Source organism: Pelophylax lessonae (genome assembly GCF_965119305.1).
Source record: "Pelophylax lessonae genome assembly, chromosome: 2".
NCBI classification, from domain to species: Eukaryota; Metazoa; Chordata; class Amphibia; order Anura; family Ranidae; genus Pelophylax; species Pelophylax lessonae.
In genome coordinates, this window is record NC_138769.1 from 596,017,231 (window position 1) to 596,040,640 (window position 23,410).

The 23,410-nt window shown below is 40.2% G+C and overlaps 1 protein-coding gene across 1 annotated transcript in view; it reads left to right on the forward strand.

The window, feature by feature from the left end:
- Positions 1–23,410, forward strand: part of ITGA5 (integrin subunit alpha 5) — a 148,759-nt gene that overhangs the window by 107,964 nt on the left and 17,385 nt on the right. The window contains exons 16-23 of the mRNA XM_082244586.1: positions 4,221–4,276; positions 4,399–4,553; positions 6,107–6,244; positions 8,219–8,283; positions 12,238–12,388; positions 15,685–15,777; positions 18,289–18,368; positions 19,761–19,841. Of these exons, the coding sequence (XP_082100712.1) occupies positions 4,221–4,276; positions 4,399–4,553; positions 6,107–6,244; positions 8,219–8,283; positions 12,238–12,388; positions 15,685–15,777; positions 18,289–18,368; positions 19,761–19,841 (819 nt within the window). The remainder of the gene's footprint in view (positions 1–4,220; positions 4,277–4,398; positions 4,554–6,106; positions 6,245–8,218; positions 8,284–12,237; positions 12,389–15,684; positions 15,778–18,288; positions 18,369–19,760; positions 19,842–23,410) is intronic.

Sequence of the window (23,410 nt, forward strand, 5' to 3'; positions counted from 1 at the left end):
TGTAAAAAAAAAATATATATATTTTTCATGTAAGGGAGGTGGTCCAAAACCTAATGACATTATAATGGACACTAGCAAACTGGAATCCCACATAGTAGGTGGGGTTTATATGAGGATGTACTTCCGACATTCCCAGCAAAGCTTTCGCCAGTGTCCACCTGAAGGTAGCCATGTACAACCCATGGTCTTGGAATACAAATCCTGAGTCCAGATATGGAGTTCACAGGTATGTCAAAATTCCCATTTTTCAGGAGTGGTCGGTTATGACAGCCTTGAATGCTTTCTCATTACAGGCTTCTGTGTGCAAAAAAAGAGCTACTTATCTGTTATAATGGTGTGGATTGCTTTAGGGCCTGTAATCTTTGTGCAGTTTTGTGAAAGTTTATACCGCTATTTAGTGCTTCAACAACTCTAGCTTTTAACTGTGCTTTGGCTTTTTACATTGCATCATGTCTGCCTGTTATATAGATGGGAAGTTTGTTCATATAGTATGATCCTAGGCTTTTTTACTATATTCAATTCTGCTCCTCCCCTTTCGGATGTATCTCCCATGTATAACTTGTGGGCAACATTTCATTGTCAGGTAGCTGATAACATTCAAGAAGGTACTTTGTAGGAAGTAGTATAGAGATGGATCGTTGTATGTTAGAAAGTTCCTTCTTAGTTTTGACAGGAAGGAGGTGTAGGTGGCTGCATGCTCGAAGGTTCTTTCTTGGTCATGATAGAAGGAATAGGTAGTTGAATGTTAGGAGTTTCTTTCTTGATCACAGAGAGGAGTAAAAGGTTGAATACTAGAAAACTCCTTTGGATTGTGGTGAAAGTGAACCACAACTGTTGTGGAAGACAACTGTTGGATAAAGTTTGTAGAAGACTGTTGTTTTTTTAAATTATTACACATTTAAGTTTGTTTTCCTAATACCTGCTGAGGGCTGCATGGTTCCTTTCACACAATAGTCTTTTTAGTGTTATCTTTGCTTTCGATAATTGTGTAACTTTTTACTAAAACCTGAGTATTGTTATAGAAGTTTGGCTTTGAATTGGTGTTTGTCCCGGCAGTGATTATACTGCTTTCCACCTGATGGTCAGAGGGTACTGTGTCTACTAGAATACAAGTTCTGCTTACTGAGATCATTTGATCATTGTGTGATAATCTATATTTTTAGAACACAGTAGTAGGCTGTTGCTAGAGAGCACTGTAAAGCCTGGCAGAATGCCTTGTGCTTCAATAAATACGCAATTGTGAATGACTCTAGAAACCAGCTGCTTAAACTCTCTGCACTTGATGTCATTTTGTAGTGGATGTTTCTGTTCTTGAGCTAGAATTTTATTTAGGCTTCATTTAGAGGGCTTAACCCAGAGCCCAAAGTTAAGTGAAAACTTCTAAACAAAACCTGAAGTTGGTATAAGTCCAGAAACTGGAAATGCCTGATGCTGACCTTTGCTGGAGGATCTTGGAGGATGCCCTAGACAGCCAACCAGATTTTAGTTTTTATCATACAGCCTAAAAACACATATTTAGAATTGTGCATAAAAACACTTTAAACACACAAGTTTCAATAGAGAAGCCCAAATGTGTTTAGAGACAGCACTATTTTAAGCAACTGTCACTTTTAAAAAGGTAAGGAGAGGGTTAATGCTAAAATTTCCAACAATTAAATCTCAGTTTCTGAAGATATAATGGATTCTAAGACATAAATGAGCTGACTTTTTAAAGTGATATTAAAGGCTTTTTAAAAAAGAAAACAAACCTGTCTGGTTTTGCATAAAGCAGCCCCAATCCTCTTCTTCTCGGGTCCCTCACCGACGCTCTTGGCCTCTCCCTCCTGCCGATTGCCCCCAGAGGAAGCAGCTTGCAATGGGGGCACCCAAACAGACTCGTTCACAAACCACGACTCTGCGTGTCCATTCACACAGTCACGGCTCAACACCACCCCCCTTTCTCTCCTGGCTGTGAGGCTCTCGTGCACATCACTGGAGGAAGATCTGGCTCAGGTAAGCATAAGTGAAGGCTGGGGGGGGGGGGGGGGGGGGCGGGGGCTACTGCACAGAGGAGGTTTTTTACCTTCATGCATAGAATGCCTGAAGGTTAAAAACCTTGAGCCTTTACAGCCACTTTAATGGGAGTTTAGTTTGGTTGGTAAGTGCAACCATGGAAGCAGTTTATTAATTACATAATGGGACATCTGGCTTTTGATTTGGTCATGTGCAAAGGTTCATACAGCAATGAAAATTGAACTTTTCAACATATTTTTACAGGTAAAGATTAGATCTTATAGACAATAAATAGTGCAGCGCTAGCAATGAAAATACATAAATTGCATATAAAGAAAAATGGAAGCAAAAAGAATCCCAAGGTGAAGATGATGTGATCATACACATATGATATAAACTGTGCTCCACTCTGTGCGTCCAACACCCAGCCACACTATCATCTTCTCACCTCAAAGGTAGCCCCTGTGTTACCAGACGGGCTAACAAGGCACAAGACTCTCACAGATAGAAGGGACCTCGATATGATGAAGACACATTCTTGTGGAGCCATAGATCCTTATCCAGGGGACACACTTTGTGCAGCTAGACCACTTCCTTATGCTTGTTTACAATAGTGAAGCTCCAATCACCACTCATCCTCATAGAAAGAAAGGTCTGGACATAGTGCTTATACCTTTTTAATAACACTAATGCTTCACGTGAATAAAAATTACCTAAATGGACACTAGACTCGCTGAGGAAGTCCCACCTACAGGGACGCAACGCGTATGAATGTAAAGTAGTGAATGTACAGCTTGTATAACAGTGTAAATTTTCTGTCCCCTCAAAATAACACACAGCCATTAAAGGGGTGTATTGAGTTATTTTGAAGTGACAGTAAATTTACACTGTTATACAAGCTGTACACTCACTACTTTACATTGTAAAGATATATTGAGATACTGTGTGTGTGTGTGTGTGTGTGTGTGTGTGTATATATATATATATATATATATATGTGTGTATATATTAGGGATAGACGATATGGTTTCCCAGAGCCGATACTGATATTTTGGTCACAAAGTATCGGTAATGGCCAATATTCTGCACATTCAATCACACATCCAATGCAGAGTGACCAGTGCATGGAGGCCAATATTTGCTTTTTTTTAAAGTATCGGCAGCAAACTTGGCCAATATTTTCTTAGGGTAGGGCCTATTGGGCTGCCTCCGATAAAGCAAATATTGGCCTCCGATTATCGGCCAAATCGTTAATCGGTTTATCCCTAATAAATAAATAAATAAACAAATAAATAAATTAAAAAAAAAAATATATATATATGTGTGTGTGTGTGTGTGTGTGTGTGTGTGTGGTTTTTTTTTTTTTTTTTTTTTTTTTGCTGCTTTATTTTACATTTCATTTGCAGGTCTCTTCCCTATCCCCCACCCTGTGATTGCTCAGTGAAAGGAGAAACTGATGAGCTTATCCATGTTACTTTGCTCTCTCCTTCTATCGGCATACTTCTTGCACTGCAGATCTGCTGAGAGTTTAGCTTTAGACTCAAACCAACCTAAAACAAACATTTGGATGCTTGCGGTTCTTAGAAACATGTTGACTGAACACTTCCCTCTCCTCCAGTTAATGTCTTCTGTTGTGCTTAAATATGTTTGTAGTGTCTCTTTTAAACCCTTTTGTCTGCAGCTGACGTTGATGCATTGAGGCATGTAGCGTTACTTTGAATAGCCTGCAATGCATCGGAATGCACAAAATAAAGTGCGCATATGTTACAATAAATCAAAATAAATGGCACCGTAGCACATATGTAATAATAATAATGTGCATTGCCACACATTCCCCCCTTTGCAGGTGATCTGAATCGGAGTCCCTAAAGTAGGGGGTCTGAATCAAAGATCTCAAAAGTGAGATTTTATTTTATCCCCCCCCCCCCCCCCCCCCACTGGAACAAATTGGGCAAATTTTTCTTTTTTTTCTATTGGTTGAACTAGATGGACATGCCTTTTTTTTTTTCTTTTACCTGGCTACCTATTTAACTGCAAATGCAACTACCTTCTTGTGACTTTGTTGCCTATAACCATTTTGTCTGTGTATAAAGTAAAGATATAAAAGAAGTTGTTCATTTTTGCTTTTTAGTGACTGAACTAGAGTTCTTTAGCATCTGAAACAATTTGGTTACTTCATTTTTAAGCTTTTCACATCTGGATTCTTTTATGTCTGTCTTCCTTTTCAGTGTAAACCTCAGTTTCTGCCTGAATGCTTCAGGAAAACACGTGCCTAATACGATCGGTGAGTATGTGCACCTTCCTTACATTCAGCCTTTTTTTATTTTTTTTACCTTCCCCTCTCTGTCTGAATACATGTGTTGTATGTTGTAATTCTTGGGATCATGAGCTGTGTATGTCTCTTAGGGATTAATGTAGAGCTGCAGCTGGACTCTATGAAGCAGAGAGGGGCTGTAAGGAGAGCATTGTTCCTCAAATCCGGCCTTCCCCACCTTACTCAGAATGTACTCCTGCGCAATGGAGGCCAGGAGCAATGTAGTGACATGAAGATCTACCTAAAGGTAATTATTTTGACTGCTTAAAGAATAGCTGTTGCTTCCATTTATTGAAAATGTCACCACAAAAATTTTTAATTAAAACAACCCATGGAAAAATGTATGACATTTTAAAACATGGCTACATGGCGTTGGGAGACTGAATTGGGCACAAAATAACTGTCCTCTTCGTGTGCCAGTCAGATTAATCAAGTGGTGGGGGCAGATAATGCACATCTACCACTTTTTTGGGTGAACCTAAAACAGGATATGTACAAACACTGATTCATTATGGGTGTCTGGTTTAAGAGAGATGCTAGTTTGCATACTCGCATAATTAAAACTTCAAGAACCCATATACTGGTGATACTTTGGCATACAACCATCTCAGGCATGATTCCAAAGGGAAAAAAAATAATTATCAAAAATGTTTTTTTTAGACTGTAATTTATTCCTAATTGGAGGTTTACAGTTTTCACTGTGTGCCTATTGTATTCTGTAATGGGAGGCATTTTAATTAGATGAGCCTTTTTTTTTTTAATTGTTTTTATTTATTTTTTTTCTTTCTAACGTTACTTCATGCCCCAGTTGGGCAACAAGATGGATGCTACAAGGAAGGATGACCTGGAAAAGAGGTTTAGATTAAATATGCCAAGCACTTTTTATTATATTTTTCTCACTACACCTAAACTAAAACCAAGCAACAAACCTACTGCATCATTTTCCAAACCACTATCACTGAACTTAAAGCACAGATCACACTTTTTTCTAGGCATTACATTCATGGATTCAACTGTTTCCACTCAGCTATCATTTGTGATCTTCCCATCTGGGTGCGTTCATGAAGAAGGAAGTAGAAATCAAGAAGTGGCCTAATATTTTTTTCCCTAGCAAACCATACGTTACGATGTGCTAATTTCCTCATATTTTTTACCTGGCGTTTGGTATTTTTTTTTTTTTTTTTTTACTGCTATGTTTATAAGTAGCACTGAAAATTGAATTGTGGCATTGCTTTTTGCAAAAACTGTACCAGTTGATTTTTTTTTTTAATTTTTTGATGCTCTATGTATTTCCTTAACACTTTCAAAAAGTGATGATCTAGCTTATTGTGACATATTCATTGCTTGGGTCTACCTGTTTAAAAATTGCATATACTATACCCTTGGTTGACTATTTGGCTGCTCCTCTCCACAACCCTAGCCTGTAACATCAGCCCCATACATTTTCGTAGTTTGTTTTCCTTAATGGATCCATGGAACTGAACTTGGTCAGCACTTCCTGAACTTCCAACATCTTTTTTTTTGTACAAGTCTTAAATTATATAAGTTAGGAATGCTGAAGAAAAGCAAATCCAAGATCTGTAAAATTGGCCACAGTCCAGGCAGTTATGCTTTTAACCAGCTACATTTCTGATCTGTCAGCATGTGTACAGCTGTTCTGCACTACGTGTTTGTTATGTTAAGGACACAAGGTGGGTGGAAGGAGCCAAGATCTGTAAAGTTCAAGTATGGATTGTTCTGATCTTCTGTTGCAGTATTCCTAAATGTAATTAGAGTTCATTTTTATTTGTTTCTTTTCAGGAGGAGTCAGCTTTTCGGGACAAGCTCTCTCCAATTTTTGTCTCTCTGAACTTCTCCCTGGATTCACAGGCACCTCCTGATGCTCATGGGTTATTACCAATCTTCAATTACAAGACTAAGAACCATATTGAACAGAAGGTTAGCTGCACATTGACAATCTACCTATTGTTGGAGGACATTAAGGCAGTAATTTAGATAGGCTCATGTGACTTGGTATAACTGCAGTCCCTTACAATTCTTCCTTGATTTTTTTTTTTTTCTTTTTTTTAAGCAAACCTGTCATGAGAAAAATATGGGCGTTGAGTCTCAAAGGTAGCCTGATTGTTAGGCTTACCCTTTTGCTTACTTTGAGTCACTACTATCCTAGCTGTTAATGCTGTACTGCTACCTACTATAAGCTATAAGTCCCTAGAATCCTAACTGTTTTTCTGTTGTTCTACCTAGCTTGAGTCACAAGTATCCTACCTGCCTACTTTGAGTCCCTCTGCTTTCTCTCTCTGCCTACTTTGATCACTGTCTGTGAAATTATGCTGATCATAAAAGTCATAAGGGCCTATTTGCATAATTGTTCTGGGTCAGAGATTCTAAGTATAGGAGCAGACATGACAGCCAGGCAACTGTCATTTCCAAAAAGAGCAGTTGACAAAGTCCGCGTCCGTGTTTCTCCCATGACTGGGTTTCCTTTAAGGGAATACTTTTGCTTATAACCATATTTCTCTTGTACCAAATTACGGTAGGAGTCTAGTCACCGGAAACATTGCCTTCACCTTGTAAGATAACCTTACATTGCAGAATGTATTTCTTCTGTAACAGACCCTTGATGACCAAATTAAAAGTAAAAACAGAGAAACCAGTATATTAGTGTGATGTACATATACTCCATTTATCCCCACTAACTTGAGGGAAAAGTTCATAACATTTACTCTGCCTATTGATGCTGTATTTTAAGAAAACCTTAAAATATGTGACTTCTATGTATACTGGCATTGACTCCCAGAAGGATCACCCACATCCTTCACTTGCTCCTGAACAAGTTGTAGTGTTACCAGATTTGGTTCTGCACTACTTTTGGTGAGATCTGTTACACTAGCTTGTCCATGCACTTATATAATGAGGTGCCTGCAGCCTTCCATGCTATTGGTAATAAGATCTTGGTTGTGAGATGTCACATAATGCTATGTAGTTGGCAAGAATCCATGGTCTACAACGATTTACAAGGGAGATGCAGCAACTCTTTAAAAAAAAAAAAAAAAAAAAAAGGTATTTAATATTCTGTAATAAATCACTCCCGTTTTAGCTACACACAAAAATGCTTTGGTTTTATAATTATTGGTTGTGTACTTTTGGAGTGAATCATCAAATGGCAAAGAGCCCAGCATTTAAAAGTGTAGTCTCTTACTAAGCTTCGCTGAACATTTTACCGGAAAGTGTATATACAGTATGGCAGGAGAGGAAAGGAGTGTGGGACTTTAAATTAGTGCAGCTAGACATGTACTTATCTTGGGATGAATAACATGAATCGCATATCAGACCCAAAATGGGGCTGTGGATGGCTGACATGTATTCAAATGTATAAAAAATAATTCATCATAAATTCACAATAAATATAATTCATATATCAATTATATAAATAAAAATAGATACACTAATATATCCAATAATAATTTATAATTTATTATTGGATATATTATTAGTGTATCTATTTTTATTTATATAATTGATATATGAATTATATTTATTGTACTTTTATATACTTTATCATGAATTATTATTTATATATTTGAATACATGTCAGCCATCCACAGCCCCATTTTGGGTCTGATATGCGATTCATGTTATTCATCCCAAGATAAGAACATGTCTAGCTGCACTCATTTAAAGTCCCACACTCCTTTCCTCTCCTGCCATACTAACTAGGGATGGAGGCACTAGACATTCTAATGGACAATCTATGTGGCAGATCTATTCGCCCTTTGTTTGCTCTGTATATACAGTATGTAGAGCCATAGCTGTCATAGGACAGTGTAACACATTGTAGGATATAGTTATAGATGTAGTTTACTCAGCATGGTTTACAATAAATTTTAACTTCCATATTTCCTTTCCTCATAGGTTCAGATTCAGCTAGATTGCGTTAATAACATCTGTGTCCCAGACTTGAAGCTTAATGTCTCCAGGTAAGTCTGAATAGCTGAAAGAAGTATTTGAATGTTGGTAGGGGGCTTAAGAATTGCTGTAGTGTTGGTCTTCTTTATTTGTCGATACGTTAAAAATTCAATACCTGCTGGTTTCCTAATCGCAAAGCACCCTGTAGTGTCCACAGTGTATTCCTTCTAACACAATCCTCACAATCACATTTGCTCTCTATATAGATAGATTTGCAAATTCCCATAATGCAAATGCTTCTAGGCAATACATTTGTCAAGTTTAGAAAAAAAAAAACTGAGTGAATCTTTGAAAGACTTCCTATAGGCTGTATTGGAAAGAATCTATTGCTTGAATTTCTAGCTGTCATTTCTCCACTACAGAGTCTCGTTCAACCTTATTCCTTGTATGACACATAAAGTAAATCAATATCCAAGAATTGCCATGTCCCCCTAGTAATGACCGCAGTAGGTGGATGGTTCTGGCAGTATAGGTTCAGAGATTCTTCACCCAAAACTGGAATCTAGCCAAACATCAAATAATTGCAGCTCTAAAAGTCTTACTAATGTAGCTTGGTAATTTGGGTTCCCTGTTCTGCAGCTCAATTCCAAGAACAGCCTCAGCCCCTCTAACACACCTGGTTGAACTTATGACACCTGTATGGATCCCTTTAACTCAGCTGTGAATTGGCACCAAGAAATAGACACAAGATTGTTTAGTGGCAAATGTATTTGTACAGGCTAGAGTAAATGGTGGATTGAGCATAGAGCAGGGTAGGGTCAGGTACAGTATGTGAGACAGTATAATCAGTATGCCTAAGTAACTAACTCTTCAGCCGGTTAGCATTGGGGCCCAGATGTGCACTCTTTGGCCTCCCTCATGCCCAGGGGAAGCTGTTCAATCTGCAGCCTAAGAAATGCAGCTTTCCTTCATCTGTTACGGTCTCCCTCTGGGAGCTGTAGCCTAATGGTCCGTAAGATTCCATAGCATGGCTCCCCTCCAGAACTTCTATTCCCACATTCCATTGTGGCCAGCATAGAGGTCGCTTGAATTAGGCTTGCCTGGTCCTCCTACTGGTTGGAAGGCAAGCAGTGTTACTAGATCCAGCATTAACAGTTTAGTGAGAGCATGGAGAACAGCTTCAGCACAATCTCTCTCTTGTTCTTAGCCAAGCACCTGGCTACACTTAAAGTTATTTTGTAAATGTAAGCACCTAAATTTGACCACCTAAATTTGACCTATTGGCCTTTTGCAGACCCTATACTACATAGCTGGCATGTGTGCGGAAGAAGCCGCACACAGAACCAATAGGCAGAGATAAGTTATGCTGCTTCTCCTTTCACTGTCTAGTTAAAAGCTTAGGGCTGGTTCGGGGCAACCTGGGCTCAGAGGAAAGGGGTTGAATCGGACTAAGGATATCTAGTGGCCGAAAGAGTACTTTTAATTCTAGGTATTGAAGTTTAATATTGCTGCAAAAACTGGTTTTATTATTTCATATTGTAAAGGGCTATTCATTTTTGTCTTTTGTTTTTTGCTAGAGTTCTGCTTTAAATGCTCCTAAACACCATGTCCTTCTACAAAAACCAATAGTATTCATTAGATTTTGCTGTAGTTTTCACTAACCAATGTGGCTTTTAAACTAAAAATGAAATACAAAGTTTTCTCAAATATCCCTTAGGGGAAAAAAGGCTTTCCGAACGCCTATCTCTCCCCAACCTAAACACTTTACTTAACCTCTTACATAATGCATTACCATTCCCACAACAAGGAACCTCTAATGTTGCTTTACTCTATAAAGTGGTTGTTAAGCCCTTTACATCTTTTACCATAATGTATTCCTTGCATTAAGATAAAAAATGTTTAGATGTCAGCATCCCCCCTCACCCCCCCCCCCCTTACCCATATTCGATCAAGTGCCGGGCACGTCTGCAGCTCTTCACTTCCCTCACTTCCTGGTCTCGCTGGCTTTGCTGGGGCCGTTGGCTCCCAGTGCTTTCAATCAAAGCAAGTGGCGAGGGAGTGGGGGACAAGGTCCTCCATTTTTTTTCATCTGGAGGAGGGTTTTTCTAAGCTTGGCACACCCTTAAGCCTGCATGCCTGAGCTAAGGACAGGTAAAGTCCAGGAAGTACATTTTCTGCCTTTACTCAACAAGGCTATGGTTAGAAATGCTAGATGGGTGTTTTTCAAAATGCGTTTTTTTTTTTCAGCAAAAGAAAGTGTGGAGACCTAGATAAATGGATGGGAAGGTTGCTTTGAATAAAAAATGAATTAAATAACAGTTTTTGTTTTGTTAGCTACAGTGAAGTTCTGCTTTAACTTTTACCCTGACCGTAACGTTACCGCTAACATGAAATTGAGCCCTTAGGCCCCTTTCGCACCTTGGAGTCCGTCGGCGGACTCCGTTTTTCTCAGCGGGGGATCGATCCGCTGATCCCCCACTGAGCAGGTGGATGGCAGCTCTGCCTCTGCGCTGTGTGCGGAGACACAGCTGTCAGGTCCCCGCTCTTCTCTATGGGGGAATTGGATGGGAACGGACTGCCTATTCAGTCTCATCCCATCCGATCCGCTGGACGAATGGAAAATAGGGTTTCCATCCGTCCAGATTTGACGGACCGGATCGGATGTCAGTGGACATGTCTCCGCTGACATCCGATGCCCCATAGGGATGCATAGGGCATCCGTTCAGATCCGTCTGAAAAACTGACAGGCGGATCTGAACGGTCCGCTAGTGTGGAAGGGGCCTTAAAGTAAACTTGTGCTTTCACCATGCAGGGCAACAGGTTGACTTTTAATGCTGCCTGCTGCACATACTTGCCTTACTTTTGCACCCCCTATTCCCTTTGGCTGTTGCAGCTGGTGACGCTTATCCATTGGGAACGTAAGTGACAAGATGCCAAGCACCAGTGCAACAACCAGTGAAAGGGTCACCTGATCCTATATCTGAAAGAAGAGTATTTTTGTTTTCTTCCAGTGGATAAGCAAAAGAAGATTACAACCTGCTGCAGGGATCAGCATTAATGTAAACCCACCAATTCTTCCTGCTTAGGCAAAGAACCGCTTTGTTTTAATTCTGTTGTACCCATAATGCTCAAACCTTGAATTCGGAGTTCCACCTAAAAATGGAACTTCCGCCGCTGATCTGCTTCCTCCCTTCCTTCGGTGACACATTTGGCATCGTTCAGGGGGGAGGGGGGGAACGGGTTTCCTGTTTTTTGACAGTTACCATTCCTCACTTCCCTCAGAAGTGTGGCCCCCTGCTGGGCCAATTAGAAAGCGCATGCACAGTAGGGAGCCGGCTGTGAAGCCGAAAGGCTTCCCTACCGGTTTCCCTTGAGACAAATGGTGGCAGCAGCACCTGACAGCTGATCCAAAAATTGGCTGGGGTGCCGACATCGCGGGCTCCCTGGACAGGTAAGCGTCTATATTAAAAGTCCGCTGTTACAGTATTTGTAGCTGCTGACTTAATTATTTATTTTTCCTCAAGGCGGAACTCCTCTTTAACATTAATTGCTAAGAATTCTTATCCTCACTACCTGACTCCAGTGAAAAGGGAGGGTAGGTTTGTTTTGGGTTGAATTATTCAGTAAGGAGAAGCTAACTTTTACTAAAGAGACCCTAAAATAATCCCCAACACTAAATAGCCCTTCTTTCAGCATGTTCTCCTATGTGCCGGGAGCTTACTATAAAAAATGTTGCTGTGCCTGTGCAGAAAAATCTCAATGCCATTCTTCAGTGCTGAAGCCTGTTGATTTGTCGGTGAGGTGACTGGCCCTTTAAACCATAACAGGAAGTGCAAGTCATAATGGATTTATTGTTTCATTAAGCTGGTTTCAATCATATGTTCTTATGAGTCACATTTCTTGGTTTGTTACTCGAAGTCTCTTCCTGTAAACACCAGAAATGTTTTCTTTCTGTGATTATGTTTCAAATACAGTAATACTGTAAAGATGCCGTAAGATTTCAGTTAATGGTTTTTGCATTGCAGTGATCGAAAATCAGTGTATCTGGGTGATGAGAACTTCCTGACATTAATGTTTAATGCAATAAATGATGGAGAAGGGGGAGCATACGAGGCTGAGCTCTATGTCGTCATACCCGCAGAAGCAGAGTACAGTGGAATTTTGCGGAACAATGAAGTAAGTGTCAGAGCTATGGCGAGCATTTCAACTAGAATTTTGTACGCTTTTGATACATCTGTACCATGTTCCATCCATATTACCTTTTTGAATTACGATCTTTCCACTACGATTGCTTAAGAGAGAGCTTAACTTTCAAAAAGTTTATCCTTTAAATGATTTTCCCCCTCTCCTTAATGCCTCCTACAACCTTTTGGAGGTGGTAGTTTAGGTTAGGAATATGTTATCTGAAAGTATAGTTAGCTTTTGGGCTCCCTTCAGACCTATGTGTTGCTGTAATATGCTTTTTACCACAACCGTAACACAAGGCACATTGTGCAGTGCCTTGCAGTACCATTCACTTGGTATGAGAGAGAGAGAGATGAGAAGAGGACAGGCGCCACTGTAGTAAGCCAAAATTATTTATTGCACAATGTTTACATAATAACTTACACTGTAGTAAGCTTCAGTCCGTGTATCAGTGTATCTAGCCGCACGATCCGGCCGTCCACCGGCCCGGAGGGGACGTCACAGGAAGCTGGTCTGGAGAACTGGTAACACCGGAAGCCGCAGTGGAACGCAGGCTCCCAGAAATGACGCAACGCATTTCGGAGCATGCGCACTCGGCTCCTTTCTCAAGCGCAGACGCTTGAGAAAGGAGCCGAGTGCGCATGCTCCGAAATGCGTTGCGTCATTTCCGGGAGCCTGCGTTCCACTGCGGCTTCCGGTGTTACCAGTTCTCCGGACCAGCTTCCTGTGACGTCCCCTCCGGGCCAGTGGACGGCCGGATCATGCGGCTGGATACGCTGATACACGGACTGAAGCTTACTACAGTGGAAGTTATTATGTAAACGTTGTGCAATAAATAATTTTGGCTTACTACAGTGGCGCCTGTCCTCTTCTCACTTCTACTAGCGGATTCCTCTGAGTTACTCCCGCCAGTGCTGCCTAGTACTCAGCCATTTGGGACAGTTCCTAACAAGACTCTGGAGACATCCCCTGCATCCCTCTTACAGCGGTGAATTTTCTCTCCTCTTGCTTGGTCGGAAGCGCCCAACACCTATTTTCTTTGAACATTTCTTTATTCACTTGGTATGGCACCCCAAATGCAAAAGAAAAAAAAAAAGGTGCCAATTGGCTTGCACTGCAGCGGACCACAACACAGGTGGCTGCATTTAAAAAGTGCAGGTCTGTTTTCTGCTGCATTGGCTGCCCATTATTCTAATTAAATAGTTGCCTTGATGTATCAGTTAGCACTTCTGGACCTAATGACCAGGCTATTTTGTGCAATTACATTGCACCACGTGTTAATTTAAATGACAATTTCACGTTCATGCGACACTGTACCCAAATAAATCCCCAAAGAGAGCTTTCTTTTGGTGGTATTTGATCACCTGTGCGATTTATTTATTTTATTTTTTTGCGCTATAAACAAAGAGCGACAATTCTGAAAAAAAAAAAAATATATATCTTTCAGGGAAATATCATGGTGAAGTCTATAATGCAAGCACAAGTGTCAAACAATAATATATTCAAAAAGAAACCGTTCTCAATTACAATATATGTGTACAATGGACCAATACATGTTTTTTGCTCTGTTCTATCACATTCGTATTTGTGATGTGGCACCACTTATAGCCACTCTTAGGCCTTATATATACACTGCTCAAAACAATTTAAGGAACACTTTGAAAACACATCAGATCTCAATGGGGAAAAATGTCATGCTAGATATCTATACTGATATGGACTGGGTAATGTTAGGAACCAAAGGATGCTACATTGTTTAATGGAAATGAAAATAATCAACCTACAGAGGGCTGAATTCAAAGGCACCCCTAAAATCAAAGTGAAAAAATGATGCAGCAGGCTAGTCCATTTTGCTGAAATTTCATTGCAGCAGCTCAAAATGGTACTCAGTAGTTTGTGTGGCCCCCACATGCTTGTATGAATGCCTGACAATGTTGGCACATGCTCCTTATGAGACGGGTGTCCTGGGGGATTTCCTCCCAGATCTGGACCAGGGCGCATCACTGGGCTCCTGAACAGACTGAGGTGAAACCTGGCGGCCTTGGATGGACCGAAACATAATGTCTCAGAGGGGTTCAATTGGATTTAGGTCAGGCGAGCGTGGGAGCCATTCAGTGGTATCCATTCCTTCATCCTCCAGGAACTGCCTGCATACTCTCACCACATGAGGCCGGGCATTGTTGTACACCAGGAGGATCCCAGAACCCACTGCACCAGCGTTGGGGTCTGATAATGGGTCCAAGGAGTTCATCCCGATATCTAATGACAGTTGGAGTGCCATTGTCTAGCCTGTAGAGGTCTGTGCGTCCCTCCATGGATATGCCTTCCCAGAACATCACTGACCCACCACCAAACCGGTCATGCTTAACAATGTTACAGGCAGCATAACATTCTACACGGCTTCACCAGACCCTTTCACGTCTATCACATGTGCTCAGGGTGAACCTGCTCTCACCTGTGAAAAGCACAGGGTGCCAGTAGAGGACCTCCCAATTCTGAGTTCAATGGCAAATGCCAATCTTGTTCCATGGTGCCGGGTAGTGAGCACAGGGCCCACTAGAAGATGGTTTAAGGACCTCATACAGCCCTGTCCCTAGGGATTCTCTAATTTAGTGGCAAAAGTGGAAAAGCACTTTAAGAGAGAGCTTTCCAAAATGGCAGGCAGTATGTGCTTTCCATAGGTTATAAGAACCTATTAAACCACAGCTGCTATATCATATGTTTTAAGATTGGGAGGGTGATAACATTGTGTCATTACTACTTGCGTGGTAGTATTGATGTTTAAATGTAGACCAGTGCCATCCATACAACCATACCTAGCAGTAAGCACATCCAGGGTTTGGTCCCTTCAGCACGTATGTGTTGCAATTGTGACATGACCTTCTAAATTCTAGACCCCTCAGCTCACATTACCTCCCTACCCCCAGGCTTCTGCTGACAACTCCTCACTGGGGCACTATTCACCACTCCCCCCCTGCAACCACCCCACTCACCACCACTGCTCCTGCATAATCACCCTCCTGTCACTAAAGTGCCTGCACTCCCCAGTTCACCACCATGCTAAAAAACACACCACCCCAGCTCTTAATACTGCAGCTGACCCCCAACCTTCTACTGCTTCACACTTGCCTCCCTTCCTCTGCGCTCGCTGCCAATGTACCCGCACATGCCTCTGAACTTGCCACCACTGTACCACTGCACATAGCTATAATCTCCCTCACTGCAGTGACCTGCTCCATTTTTTTTTTTATGTTCTCTACATTAATTACTTTGTTTCCTTTCTACAGAACCTCTCTTCTTGGTCTTGTCGTTATGAAGTTCAGAATGAGACCCGCTTAGTCATTTGTGACCTTGGAAACCCCATGAAATCTATGACCAGTGTAAGTTAATTTATCTATTTAGTTATTTATGTCTACCTAATTATTTCCTATTTACTACTTTCAACCAGCAGATGGTAAAGGGAATATTTCATAAAGCAAAACAGAAGCCTGTGTCTTTGCCTGTCAAGCCGCATACTAATTTCCAGGCAGTGAAGATGAGTAAACTTTGTGCCCCAGTACGAGTACAAAGTCCATAAACCTGACCGCTCTCAGCGGCTTTGAGGGAAGGTGATCTGCTTTTTGACAGGACCTTTCATTTTGCTGATCGCTGCCCCCATATCACACTAATCAAGCATTTTAAAATTTTGGGAGCAGTGTAAATTTTTTAAATTAAATTTAAAAAAGATTGGGTTGACAGTTTTTGAGATAACACTACTTAATATGTTGTCACACAAAAACGGAGTATGACCTGTATGTTTCCTTCATCTATTGTTCTCTATGAAGTCCTTTCAATGATGACTGCGTGCAGTCTTAAAGTGCGCATGTACAACCAAATTTAGAACATGTTCACATTATAATAGAACAATTTTCCCATATCCCGTTCTCTTTATTCATACCTGTTGATCCTGCTAGTAATTTGGTGCTTAATGTGATATTAAACTTTTTTTTTTTTTTTTTTTCATTGTTCAGCAGCAGAGGGTAAGACTTAAGCCGGCTATAAATGGATCAAAATTCATCTGGTTTGGAAGGCACAGGATGAATTTAGATCTATTTGTGTGCAAGCTGGTTGTACAGAAATCTATCTACCGATTTGACTTCTGTGCACCCAACCTGTTGAGTTTTTCCCATTCACTTAGTGCCACCAGTTATAGCCTTCAGCATTGATCAGTGTATTCTGATGGAATCTCCCTGCTGTCAGAATACAATAACTCAGTGGGCAGGATTCCCCCATTCACATAGATGGAGGGATTGGGTCTTTTTTTTTTTTTTTTTGTTCAGCCCACTGGTTAAACAAAAACATCTGAGTTTCCTTACTAGCTGCTTCTCTGTTGTTGGGTGTCTCCTTGTCCTAGCAGGGTGCTGTGGAGACAGCTGTGATCTGACTTCAGTCTACCATGAGGACACTGCCCCAAGCCCACATGCACTGGGAGCTGGGAGGAGGGTATGGCGGGGGAAGGGGGGGCACACCTTTTTGCTCCCATACAAAGAGGCTGGGGCATGTCTTTCCTCTCTTGGCATAGGAGGGAGTGGGAGAGGCAGCGTCCTAACATTTTAATTTTTTTGTGACTCCTCTCCCTTACAGGGAGTACATGTAGGCTTCAGAAAGGGAGAAGTGTGAGGCTGTTTATTCAGAGCACTGTGCCTTTATGCATTTTGGGGAAGGCATCATTTGCTGTATTAGTATTACATTAGCGTATAGCAATATATTTTAAACTACTTTAAACTTCATCCTGCAGAAGTGGGGACAACCCTATAGGGCAGCTGTGGAACTATCCACAGCACATTCACATTTTCATCTTTTGCTGCAGTGGTCAGAATACAGATGTTTGTAGTGACACTGCCTCTCCTTTATTGCACAACACTTTCACAAGCCTGAGGAGTTGTGGTGTCATGGCCAGTCTCACCCCGCTTCATTGCACAACACCGTTACAGGACTGAAAGTTATAAATTTAAATTCCCAGTCTCCCATAGTGACATTCTGGGCACCGATAAATTCCACCCACTGCAGCTCTATGGTCATGTGATTGCTGAAAACCTACAAAAAAGATTTTGGGGTAGTATTTACTTACCAGCATAACAATAATGTTGTGCCTGCATTTATATGTACAGCCATTTTGTGCTGAGTGGTGATGTATATTCTTTGTTAGGCACCACCTAATGTATGTAAGTTTTTTTTTATATATACCAGGGGTCACATCAGTTTATATAACCCATTTTATCACAGGTCTTTGTCTTTCCTTTAAAAAAACGTAAGAAAAAAAGGTTTTCATAACAGCCAAAGTCTTGTGCTTTTCATTATCCAACCAGCAGCAGAAAAATACTGCTGGTGTCTGGTTGGTAACAGTTTGGCTCTGTGTGTTTCACCTGGAGCTTGTAGGTAACAAACGGAAGTGGGGGAAGACTTTGGTGATCATCCTTTCCCACATTTCTGTGACCACTGACCGAGACAAAGTAAGGGGTTAATCCAAAATTGTACAGTTGTCACTAGCACAGAAGTAGAAGTAATAGCTTTCAGTGAAGCTAATGCAGTGACAACAATTGAAGATGAGATTTCCCTAGCTTTCCATCATGTTTTTGGTTGAGATTTGTGAAGGGAACACAACTTTAAAGTTTTGGTTGGAGTTCTAGTTTAAAATATGAATGTGAATCAGTTTTTCCTTTTCAGCTTGGCACATTACCTAATAAAAACTAATGGTGAATATGCAACAGCTCTATATATTTAATATTTTTTTGTTGCTATACCTAGATGTAGCAATGTGTTTTTAATATTTGCATTTACAATTGTTTAGCAAGCCTTCTATATATGTTTCTACCGCATGTAATTCTCTCCTTTCTTTTCTCTATCTTTAGTTGTTGGGTGGACTGAGGTTCACTGTGCCTCATTTACGGGACACAAGTCGGAAGGTGCACTTTGAGAGTCAGATTCGCAGGTACATTGTATTCATCATTTAACAGTCTGCATGTGGATTTTGATTTTTTCTCACAAATGGTAATATAGCGCAGCAGAACGTCTTCTGTATTAAGGAAACATCGGCAGGGCATGATCATTGTTCCTTGTCAGATGCTTGCATGTGGTGTTCAATACTTTTTGAATTCACCTCAATGGTTTGACAAGGGAACTGTAATTGTCATTAAACTACATATTCAGCCAAGGAAGAGTTGACATTGCTGTGGTATATGGTTGGTTCTTGCCTCCTTTTTTTAGTCTACAGATTTTTTTGATCTCTATGAAATGGCAGTTCTGTTCTAGGCACTACAGTATCTCTATGTGTAGCACTTTCCATTAAAGTTGTGTTTTACATGGTTGCATATATACTTTTTTGAAAGTTTTTATAAATTTGCTAGACCCCAAAGAAATGGTAATCCATATTAAAATATGCCTCTGCAATAGAAGAGAACACTTCTGAGTGCCATTCTTCGATGGATGTCCTGTAGTTAAATAAGCACTGGGATTTTTATCATGCTTCCATTGTTGAATACTGACTGTCTCTCCACACTCCCAACACTTTTAGGGGGGGAGCACTTTGAGTTTCTGATTTGCTACTTGTATTTATTGTACCAGTTAGAATAGTGTTTTTTCTTTTAACCTACTATCGTCCAAAATAAAAATTGTATGGAATAGTTTAGCCCCATCCTTCTCTGTTCACCTTAAAGCTAACTACACATGAAGGAGATTGACACCCTTTTGCAAAACTATACCAGCCTTACGGTCTATATCTTGCTAATTATATTGGCAGTTCCATTTTTACCAGCTAGATAGGTAAAATACGAACCAGGTTGCAATCATATATGGACCCCAAAAGGGGTGAACGGTGGACTTTTTCTATGTTAGGCATCACACTTTGCTGGATGCAGGAATATGGGAACATAAAGTGTGCTAAAAATCAATAAGGACCCTAAAGTTAAAGCAGTTTGTTTCTATATTATGCAAAAGAGTTTGGGGTGTTGTGTTTTTTTTTTTTTTTTTAATGCTGGCCATATATTATACAATTTTCTTCAATCTCCTTCAGATTTACTGTCAACTATGTAGTGCAACGGCCTGCCTGACTGCATACAAATTAAGTGTTAAGGTTTGACCTCATAGTATGTTATGATTTTGGTAAATCTAAAGGAACATTGTATAATGTATGGCCAGCCTAAATATTTGAAGGTGTGCTGCCTGACCAATGCTAGTGAAACAGTTACTATACCTAGGACTTTTGTTACTATGGTTTTACCAGTGGCTTTTGTGTAGCAAATAAAATCTAACTTACATGTGCTCTGTGTGTTTTAGATGCTTCATGTAGTCTGTAACTTGTTTTTTACCATATTTCCTTTTACAGCAAAAATGCTAATAACTCACAAAGTGAACTTGTGCAGCTAGCAATCAGTGTTGAAGCGCATACATCTGTGACATTTTTGGGGTAAGTTATTTTTTTTTTTTTTTTATTATAAATGGCAACTCAAGTTCAGTAATGCTGATATAATTGGCGGAACAGTTCTTTTGTAGAGAAGCTTTGATCGCTGTGTAGTCAGAAAGAAATTCCAGCTCATGCCATGTTTTCAAACTATGCAAAAGTGACAAAATCATTGCTCTGTAATGTGCTAGATTTATATGTGGTTACCTAAAGGAAGCTAGCACATGTTATAAGATACCTAGGAGCCACTTGTTACATTGTAAAAAGCTATGGATGACCAAGCAGCTCACCACCCAACTTCCTTAATTGCAATTAAATCAAAGCTAGGAATTGACAATAAAGTCAATTCCCAGCTATCTGTTACATGCTTTTGAGAGAGAACTCATCTGGAAGTTTCAAATTAAAGAAAGAATAGATATTATCTGTACCATCCCCTATTCAAGCTGTCTACACCCCAGTAATCAAATGTGAACAAAGGTGGTCTCTTTTCAAATGAGTAGAGCTGACTGTGCATTCCTGTGCAGGACAGTATTTCTACTTCTCTTGTTAGGGAGACGTGCTGAGGAAAATATGGAGGCTACCTTTTCTAAATTTCACCTGAAAGTGTTTGTCTGGCTTTAAAGCTTTCTGAGTAACCAACCTGAATAAAGTATGCAGATTAAAAGTCAGATTTATTTATCTAAATTCTTGTTCCCAATCATTGGCTCACAAAGTGGTAAAGCCATTGAAACCTCATGAAAGCTGGGCAACTAGCATTTTCAGATGGAGGGGGTTCTGAATGACAGCCTCCGTATTCTTTCAATAGACGTTTTCTTGAAGTAGGTTTTAGATAGGATGTAGGTAAGTTTGTGGGTTAAGTTAAAAAAAAACTGTAGATGATGGGATTGCAAAAAAAAAAAAATCTGACGACCTGGGTTATTTGTTACCCAGTGGTGCTTACACAGACATGCAGATGTCGCTCGAAAACAACCATTGACAGTGATTGTGTGGGGTGCCATATGCGATAATTGTCTAAATCACATGAAATCCACTAAAAGGTACTTTATTGTAAACCCTTTTCAAATCTTGGGAATTTAAACGTATAATGTAAAAAATAGTGCAAAGCTATTAGCAGCTGAAGTGATAAAACCGATCTGTTTTCCCATATAAGGAGTTTGGCCCCTCACCTCCACAGACCCCTTATTGATCCTTTAATGTGATTGGTAGGCACCGTGACCTATTGAAGCAAGAAGGTACATAGAGGCACATTAAAGCCTCGTACACACTAGTAGTTTTTTTTTTTTTTTCTCGTTCAACCCAGCAGGGCTGAATGGAAAAAAACCCTGACCGTTTAGCCACTGTACTAACTATCCAACGTTAGTACAGTGATCTCTCCTGCTGTTCTGTTGTGCAGCTCCCCCCTGCCAGAACACTCCGGTCAGTGCTTTCATCCATTGGCTTAGAGCGCTGATCGGGAGCCAATCGGCAGACTTTTCTCGGTCATGCCCCTTCGTCAGAATCCAGCCAAATGGCCGGCTTCTGTTGGACCGACTGCAGAACATACTGGCCGAATGTCGGCCGGTTTCTATTGAACTGGCTGATGCTGCCTGACATTTGGCCCCTGTGTACTAGGCTTAAGGCTCAGAAGGTAGGAGGGCATAAAACTGTAGCTGCCACCTTCTCTAGATCTCAGCATTCGGACATGCACATTTTGCTGAAGATACCCCCTGTTGATGTGTATTACATCATAGGCTTAGTTTGCATTGTGCAAGTTTGTGAAAGGCTTACTTGCAATCATTGGCTTTGATGGCACCTATTCATATTTTATGCACTAGCAGTTCTAATCAGCTCCTTGTAACTAAATACATCACATGAGCTTTTCCAAAATACAAAGTAGGCAAAATAGAAAGTAAACTTACACATAGCAACCAATAGAATTAGTTGAATATTAAATTTGGAACTGTGAAAGATGAATCTTGCTACGGCTTACTGCACTTTGTTCATTTCCTGTTCTTATATTTGGCTGAGCTTGCACTGGTTAGGATAGATTCATATTTAGTTGTTTTTCTTCTGTAGTGTGAATTTTTATTAGCAGTTGCTATAGTTTACTGTGAGGTATATAATTCATTGACAATAGCAGTTCTTGTAAGTGTGCCTAATCTAGAAACTATGCAATGCCTGTGGATATGGAATGGAGCTGTGTCAATATTTGGAGCAGATAATGATTGCTGTCATTCCTGTGAATCATCCTGTTAGAGAAGCTTGGAATTACATAGTTTTCTGTCAGCCAGTGAATGACAACTACATTTAGATCACAGGAGTAGTAAATAACTAGTCCATGCACTTATCCCTTCAGTTATTCTCTGAGATCATTCCTAAACAGATTTTATACTCATCGATGGTCACCTCATACAGTTGTCAGGTATCTTATGGATCACCCATATCCTTTGGGAAACGGTCAGAACAATTAAATGTGTAAACACAAATTTATAATTGAATGTTTGAAGTCATTTGCATCATGAAGGATTTCAGATTCCCTACTAAGGTGATCTCAATTGGATCTTCACTGCAGAAATATTGAATGTGTATGGGTCAGAATTTTGAACAAGAATGGCAAATGCTAAGAGATCTGCTAATTTTTGCATGGATTGCCCTTCAGCAAGCTGACATCCAGATAAAGCCCACGTGCAGTGAATGGACTGTTCAACTGTTTGTGTAGAAAAGAACAATTTTCCGTGTTTAGAGCCCTAATCTGCTCTTTATTGTGTGGACGTTAGTTCCTACAAGTCTTTCCCAGTTGGCAGTCCTCACTTTTGAGTTCTAGTTCGCACTGAAATCCTTTTATTTTTATTTTATTTTTTGATTATTTGATCTGCAAAAATGGCTGGTTTAACTTTGTTTCTCAAACACTGATCTTAAGCCACTGGAGTGCCCCTTGTATTCAAAGGTTTAACAGCAATTGTTCTTTGGCTTCCATTGTGAGCTGTTTTTTCTATGAATGGTGTTAGAAGCTCACATTAACTGTTCATCACTCACTTGTCATGTAATTTATCTTTTGTATCCCTACTTAAGGTTTTAAATGCTTTTCCTTTCCCCCTGGCAATTCAGATTCAAATTACATTTGTTTTGTGTAAAGCCCAAATTAGGTTAAGTTCTGGCCCAGGGCAGGTCAGCCACTTTTAATCCACAGGACAGAACAGCACATCCTGTGCAGTATTTGCTTGGATTCAGCAAGTGATAACATTGCCCAGCAAGCACAAATATAGCTTGAGCAAAGATACTGATGTTGGCTCGAAGGATAAAAGAGAAAATGATTGTTAAATTGGCCTTTTCAGCCTAAGCTATATAGACGGGTATTTTTTTTTTTTTTTTTTATTTAGCCACTTCACTATCTTTAGCCAAATCTGTAAAGAGTTGGAATGGGTTAGGACTTCTATTAGATTTTAAATGCTGCTTTTCTCCCTGATTTACTATTATGCGTGACAACCATCAAATGACAGGAAATGAAGAGCGTTTACCTCATTTCCTGTTCCGATACCCATCAAATTGGCAGGAATCAAGGATGCATTTCCCAAAGAAGGATACAAACCACACGA